The sequence below is a fragment of the Molothrus aeneus genome, chromosome 5, assembly GCF_037042795.1.
Source record: "Molothrus aeneus isolate 106 chromosome 5, BPBGC_Maene_1.0, whole genome shotgun sequence".
Taxonomy (NCBI): domain Eukaryota; kingdom Metazoa; phylum Chordata; class Aves; order Passeriformes; family Icteridae; genus Molothrus; species Molothrus aeneus.
The window spans coordinates 12,554,021-12,562,048 of NC_089650.1; the positions used below are offsets into that span (position 1 = coordinate 12,554,021).

At 45.5% G+C, this 8,028-nt stretch overlaps 1 protein-coding gene across 1 annotated transcript in view; it reads right to left on the bottom strand.

Moving 5' to 3' along the window:
- MTPN (myotrophin) overlaps window positions 1–3,294 on the bottom strand; it is a 31,080-nt gene extending 27,786 nt beyond the window's left edge. The window contains exon 1 of the mRNA XM_066549844.1: window positions 3,151–3,294. Within this exon, the coding sequence (XP_066405941.1) occupies window positions 3,151–3,222 (72 nt within the window). The 5' untranslated portion in view covers window positions 3,223–3,294. The remainder of the gene's footprint in view (window positions 1–3,150) is intronic.
- Window positions 3,295–8,028: the final 4,734 nt, after the last annotated feature.

Consider the following 8,028-nt stretch of genomic DNA (forward strand, 5'->3'; position numbering starts at 1 on the left):
TGTACTTGCTGGCATAACACACTAGATACACTATTCCAGGAGAAATTTACATTTACCAGGAGAAATTTACATTTACCATAAAGAAAAAGTTGACACTGTTGTAAGTTGAGAAATGTAGACACTAATATCACGTATCTTACAAAAACAGAAATAAGACTTACATGGCTATTTAAACTATAAAAAAAATCTTTCATATTTTAATCAAATAGAAGTCACCAGTATCTTTCAAATACAGACTGGCAACACTGAGATCTCTTTTGCTAAGCAACAAAGCAGTATCACTTGGCATTGTCTGTCTCATTGGCACCCCACAGAACTACTCTTTCTGTGAAAAGTTTTTTTCTTGAAGACAGTACCTTCAGGAGAATGCAAAATCCCTATGTAGAAAAACATGTAATGCAAATGGAGACCCTTGCTTCTGTTCCTGTATCCTTTCTTTGTCCAGGAATTGTTGAAGTGGCAGAAACATTCACATTCTTCTTGGTACTTACTAGCCAAACCTCAGATTAAAAAAAAAAACAACTTATGACTCCACAGACAGAACCTCCACAGCTTATTACACACAAGTGAAGAAAAGTCCAGTCTGATTAGGGGGGGGTTAATTCCTACAGTCCCACTGATAACATCCATTTATATTATTATTTTTGGAGCACCCAGGGTCACCTAGTTTGCATTTCAAGCCCTGCCATTCAGATATGAAACAAAATCAGAGGTCAAACCCTTCATGTGGTAATTGGTGGCAAAACTGCAAGAGCATAGTTAAAGGCTGTGTTGTTTCCAAACAAATAATGAGGAAACAAGACTAGAACAAGAAACAAAACAAATGAGAAGCTGGGAAACAAAAGTTTCAGGAAGAGGGACAAGGAAGAATTTTATGAAGATGCAGACTGTAAGATATATGACTGCCTCCCCCATTCCAGGGAGAGGAAATTTATGCCACTGCAAAGTTTATATAAGTAAAATTCCTGAACATTAAATCATACTTAGAGCAGGAAAGCAGCAGGGAGCAGAAGCCATGTAACTGATAAGGAAGAAAGTCAGAAAGAACATAGAGCACAGAACAGATACTTTCTTGAGAACTCTAACTACCAAAGCATGATTTGCCTTCACATATTTCATTAATCTCAGAACTGAGAATGTGAAGTTCCAGCTGAGGCTTCTCCTACATTCAGATGTTTACAGAGTTCTGTTGCCCCTCCTTAACGTGCATTTCCTGTGATACAGTAAAACTAAACTCATTCTTGTACTCTTCCCTTCCCTGAAGGCACCCCCTCTATTTCATTTACCTTACCAAAACTGACCGACCTGCACCTCTGTGAAACTTACAAAAAATCAGACAGAAAAAAAAATGCACAAACCACTAGGAAGGATAAGGATCAGTCAAGACTTGCTTATATAAGCTTTGTTTCCACAGGAAGCCAGCCTAGGAGTTTACTAGCCCACTAGTCTGTCAAGGAAAGAAAAAGGACTGAAAACATTTGACTTCTTGTAGGTTGTTTAACAACTGAAGTCACAATACATACTTGGAAGTGTGAGAAAAGTATGAATAAGATTAGATCACAAACCAACAGAAAACACTCAGAGTTGATTCAACTTCTACATCAGAAGCAGTTCTACAATGTGAGAGTACTCAAGGATTGCAGGTTCCTTTTACAATAATCATCTAACTCCAGTAAGTATCTCTCTTTTGAGGATGTCTGCCTCATTAGTGCAGTTAGATCACAGACTTCAGCCTCTTTACTGCAGCAGCATCAAACCTCTTTGAGTAGCAGATGGAACCAAGTATTTGACTGGGCACTGAAGCAGATGAGGAGTGATCACATAAATCCATTTGCTACACGAGTTGCAGTGACACTCAGGAACAGTGGGAATACAGAAAAAACTTTCTAATTAGCACTGCAGTGAACTTGTAGATAGAAAACTGAACCAAGACAATGCCACAGCCTTAAAGCTTTTGCCTCAGCAAAAGATACACAAGGAACCAATAATTATTAGCATGCAGTGAATTTTCTAGACATAGAAACCATTTAAAAGCAGGAGGAAAATCCAAATATGCTGCTGACACACACTGCAAGTCCCCAAATCTGCGAAGATATTAGACATACCAATGTATTACCCAACTTTATTACACATACACAGGTACACAACCCTTAGCAAACAGCTGAAGTGGGATAATTACATTGCTCCCAGTTATTTCCTCTAGAACTTTATAGGCAGAGCATGTGAGTGCATAGCCACTTTGATGCAAAGTCCAGAAGCTTAGCTGGAACTGTCAGAGGAGACTATTCAGGCTAAGCTGTTGGACTTTGTACTAAAGCAGCTGGAAGTACTTGCACACTTTTCTTTCTGCCAGGAGCACTACGAGTTTGAAAGTTGACAACTGGAGTAGAAAGAACCTAAATCATCACGGCAAGTTGTGTCAGCATGTGTCAAGCTCCCAAAGACAATCATTAACTTGTTTGGAGATCAAAATAATTACAGGTAAATTAGATGTACACCTCTGCTCTGATGTAACAGCTCCCAGACAATCTTCCTGAACAGTAAGGATTCACTGAAGCAGGATGTTGCCTTTGTGTACTTTTTCCCACAAACCTCAGTGACAAGAGAAGGCGAATGAGGACAGAACGCAGGTTTCCAACCCTGCCGTGTACCTGAGGAGCGCTCAGCCATCACACAGGTGTCCGCTGTTCCCGAGCACTCGCCCTGACTAGTTATCAACACACTTCCCAGAAGGTTAATGAATTAAGCCTCAGCACACCCGGTGGCTTAGCATCACCCTATTAAGGATGAGCCCTGAGGCACAGAGGGGAAGGATAACCAAACCCAGGCCACAAATCCACACAAGATCAGGGACCGGGATCCTGCCTGTCAATCCTTTAAGTTTCCGTGGTGACACGGAATGACTCCACCGGCATACGCGAGGGGCTGCCGGGGCAGGAGGGAAGGAGGAAGCCGAGGAACCGAGAGGCCCCGAGGAGGGGGAGGGGGCCCTGGGCTCCTCGCGGAGCTCAGCCCACGGCCGCGGAGCTCAGCCCGTACCCGCCCAGGCCGCGGCTCCCGCCGCCCCGGGCCCATCCCGAGGGCTACGCGCACATCCATCCCTCCCCTCCCTCCTCCGCCCGCGCCGCCGCCGCCGCCTCCGCCTCCTACCTTGGCCACGTAGTCCTTCACCTCATCCAAGTCTCCGTTTTTGAGGGCCCACATGAACTCCTTGTCGGACATCGCGGCCGCCGGGCGGGGGGACGCGGGCGGGCGAGGCGGCGAGGGGCCGGCGGCAGCTGCCGGGAGCGCGGGCGGCGGCGCGGGCGGCGGGAGCCCCTCCCCGGCTGCCGGGCGGGGCGGGGCCGGGCTCGGCGCAGCGCGGGAAGGCGCGCGGGCAGCGCGGGGCGGAGCCGGGCCGGGCACGAGGCAGCGCGGGCGGTCCCGCCGGGCCGAGGAGCGGCTTCACTCGCGCGCGGCCGCGCTTCCGCTTCCGGTGCCCGGCCCCCGCTCCGCCGCGACGCCCACGCGGGACGGCGGCACGCGGGGCGCAGGACGCATGCGCGCGCTGCCGGCATCTCCGAGTTCCCCGGGATACCGCGGGGGGAAAGGGAGGGCGAGCAGGGAGGGCTGCGCATGCGCCCTGAGCCCCGCCCGGGCCCCGCGGTTACCATGGAAACGCGGCCTAGGCCGGGCCCGCCGGGACCGAGCCGTGCCGAGCTGGGCCGGGACTCGAGATCTGCCCTCACAGCCTGTTCCCGCTGCGGGAACCACGTGTCTGAATAGCTGTTCTGCAAACCCCGAGGCGCTGAGCTGCGGATAATTATCATAATGCTTCCAAAGCAGCAGCGGGGAGACATGAAAGGAAGGATGTGGTGGTTAATTAATATGTTGGCACTCGGCGGTTGCATCTGTTTAACGAAGCCACATGTTTTGCGTATGGAACATGCAGCCTGCTGTGTGACTCAGGCTTGTCTGCCAACAGGCAGCCGCTCTCCCTAATCCCCCCTGGCAAACAGCATCCCAAACATCCTCGGAGCTGGAGCTGCTCTGCAGTGCCTGTAGCCGGTCTGAATCACAGAGCAGTTCGGTTGAAGAGACCTCTGGGATCATCCAGTCTGACCTGTGACCCAGCACCACCACCATGCCTGCCAGACCATGGCACTGAGTGCCACATCCAGGCTTTCCTTGAACTCCTCCTGGTGACTGGAGGCAGTACGAAAACACACACGTTAGGAAGAATTTCCTCATTGTGAGGGTTGTGAGGCACTGGGATGGTTACCCAAGTGTGAGAGGTAACTGCTCACTTTGAAAATTTAAAAAGGTTTGTTAAACCGTAACAAAAACATAACAAAGGTCTACATAAAGAAAAAACAACAGCACCAGGAACTGCCCTCTTGCACACCATGCAGCCAGTTCCTCTTTAAGATGGATGCTCAGGCTTTTATACCCCTGGGGGGTTGCATCAGCCAGCCCTGGCCCCTCCCAAAGTCTGTCAGTCAGCTCCTCTTTGCCATTGATCAGTGGAGATAACTGGATTGTAGGTCAGGTAACTGACCTACTTGCTTGTAACTGGGTTGGAGCTCAGGTCTTGCCATGCTGCCCCCCTAAGCACCCCCAAGCTTTTCCATTCCCCACTGCCCCATGCCAGGGACACCTGTGCAGCCTCTTTGTACCTGTCCTGGACAGCCCAGGCTGTCTGATGGCAACAGTACAGGGGGGAAAGGAACTGTGGGGAGAACAGAGGACATCTAAACTGCAATAACATAACTGTACATCACTAAAGCTTTTCTTAATATTCACACAATAGTGATCTTTTAATTGTGAGAGCCAATCATCTCATTGTCCATCTATAACACCAAGGAAGTTAACAGATGCCCCATCCCTGGAAATGTCAGGACCAAACTGGATAGGGCTTGAAGCAATGTGGTCTAATTTAAGTTGTCCCCGTTCATGGCACAGGGCTTGGAGCTAAACATATCTTTCAGCTCCTTCCAACCCAAACTATTCTATGATAATGAGTTCAAGTGTAGGGAGAACTGTGCCTTTTCTGTGCCCAGTTACACCCATTGAGATAAAATGCAACTTTCTCCTTACTGATTAAGCTCTGTTTTGAAGTCCTACCTTACTGCTAAAGTGTCCCAATCTGTTTTAATAAATAAATTGGAATTCATTGTTGCAGTCCATTATACACTGTTGGTATTCTATAGTGTATCCACTTGTATAAATCATAAATACAGTACACAAACAGTCTAGAATAAAAGATAATCTAATTAATTCAGCTATCCACCTAAAAAAACCAAACCAAGCCAACAAAACCCAAAGAACAAGCAACATAAAAATCCAAGAAGGAGACTTGAATACATATTGGTCCCATTGCAGGTTTGATTTAAAATCACGAGTTTGATCTCATACTTGCTATATTCCCTTTGTGTAATCCTGAACAATTCATACACAACAGCTGTTAGTTCAGCAACAACAGCCAAACAGTAATATAAAATACCCTCATATAGAACTCAGTCTGTTGAGGAGAAAATAATAAAGGTGACAGATAGTAGCCTAGATATAGTTATGGAACTGACACAAGAGTGACAAGTGAAAATTGAACAATTGATTTTCTTTCTGTTTATTAGCTTGTATTTATACTGAAGGAAGAGGGAGTGGAAAGGAAAAGGAAAGAAGAGTTATTTTTTTCCTTCCCAAGGTCAAGTGAAGCTTGCAGACAAGGATACCCAACAATTATTGACTGTATTCATTGTGGGACTTGAAGCAGGAGGGGAAGCAGACAAAGTCAGACACACACCATCAGTTCTTTGGTGCTTGTTCATGGATCCCAGTGAGTCTGGGCCTCAGAAAGTCACTTGGGGCTAGCCGTGGTGGTGGGGAAGGGTGTCAGTCTATGGAAATGTGTCTTCCCACAGAATGGAAATGCCTTTTCCTTGGACACTGTAAACACAATTAGCAATTGCTAAGCAAGGGACTGGCTCTGAAAACTAAACCAGGGGATGATTCAATGTTGACAAATACTCTCAGCCAAATCAGAAGGTGAATAATGGTTTGGAAGTTTCACCCTTAATACATAACCAGGCTGGACTTATTTATTAACACAGAGTAATAACCTTTTGGCTATAGGTTTCCTTTCTTTCATTATTATAATTTTCATTGTTTATTTCCCATTGAAGTGCTGCTGTAGGCACACAGTTTGTGGTGATTGGTAGTGGGGCTGTGGCTGAGCCTCATCCCCAGTGTGCTACAGCTGTGCAGGACAGGTGAACAGCATTGAGGGTAATGAGCCATGGAGTGCCCAGGGGCACTGCCCAATCACCAGAGGGAACAGAGGGCACACAGGTGCAATGCATGAGTGTGAGGGGTATAAAAGTTGGGCTAAAGAACAAGAAGAGTGGATGCTTGTAGCCTTCTGAAGTGGTATGGGGTTACTCTGTTTGGGTAAGTCCTTAAAGCCTGAAATTGTATGGTGATACTCTTTGTATTGTGCCCGTCTCAACTGTGATATGCTCCACCTTTTACTTACAAGAGTGTGCCTGTAAGTTACTGTTACGTTATTTTATTCTCCGTGATTAAAGCAAGCTGAAATCTTGTCTTCACTCAAGACAAGTTTCCTTTTATTTCTATAATCTTATCTATCTTTTCAAGAGCAGGCCATAGGAAAAAGAAGTTCAAGAAATTATCTTTTGATAATCTGTTATTTCTTTAAATCAAAGTCATAAAATTCTAGACACACAAGACTAATTTAGGTTGGAAGGAACCCTTGGAGGTTATACCTGATCTAATCCCTGCTCAAAGCAGGGCTAATTTGGATGTGGCTGCTCAGGGCAACCAGTCAAGTTCTGAATATCTCCAAGTGTGATGAACCCACAATTTTTTCTGGGAGTTTATTCTGGTGTTTGACTGTTTTCACAAAGCAAACAAAAAGCCCTTCATTCTAGTCCCGATTTCACTGCTGTAACTTTTTGTTTGTTACTTCTTGTCCTAGCTCTACCTCTTGAAGAGTGTTTGTCTCTATCTTCTCTCTGTATTCTCATGAGATAGGTGAAGATAGCAGTAAGATCCCTCTACTTTTACCTTGTCATCTTAGGGCTGAACAAGCCAATTCCTTGGAGCTTTTTGTCACATGTCAATTGTTTAAGTCAGGTGGTCATCTTCCAAAGGACTCACTCCAATATGTCCCTGTCTCTTTTACTCTGGAAGTGCAAACCTGGAAGCAGTACTCCATCTGCAGCATCACAAGGGATGGCTAAAAAGAGTCAGTCCTTAATTTTCCCTTGGAGGCTGGAATTGCCTCAATCAAATCTTTGAAATTAAGGGTTAAGCATCAGGGTATCCAACCCTACTGTGTTGGCTGTGAGTGTCAACACATCTCTGTTCCAAAGCAGGGGCTGTTTAGGGCAGCTGAGCATCACAATCAGGAGAACTTAGCCTGAAGCTTTGCTGATGGGGCCAGAGCCTGAATAGGTTGCAGTTTGGGATTTTTTTCCACAACAGCTTGGGCTTTGCAGTGCTGACAAAGGTGGAATCTTCTGCTAGTAAGCAAATGAGAGTTGGTTGTATTAGGGACTGATACTGACAAAAAGGAAATGTAACTACATTGTTTCCCTCACAGCACTCATTGTTAAAGCAATAAGCAACAGACTACTAAAAGTGACACTGATGTGATTTTTTTTTTAACAAAATAAAAATAAATTATTATTATTGCATTTTCTCAGCTGCCTAGAGTAAAACTCTAAGTGACATTCTAGAGTTTTATGAGCACTTAGAAAACTGGAAATTCCCAGCTCTTTATGGAAGAATTGGATAGCAAAATTCTACCTTTTGTGGAAATGGTAGCCATTGAGGAAAAAAGAAATTACACCTAGCATGTATTTTTAGCCTAATTCAGAAAAGGTGTTTGTGTGAAAGTTGTGTTTGGAAAGTGAACATAAATGTCTAACTTCTATGTTGGGTGAAAGAAGGACTGGAGAGATTGAGTAATACCAGAAGTAGGACAAAAACCGAGAAAATGTCTAAAATTTTCAAGGAAGCTGCCTCATG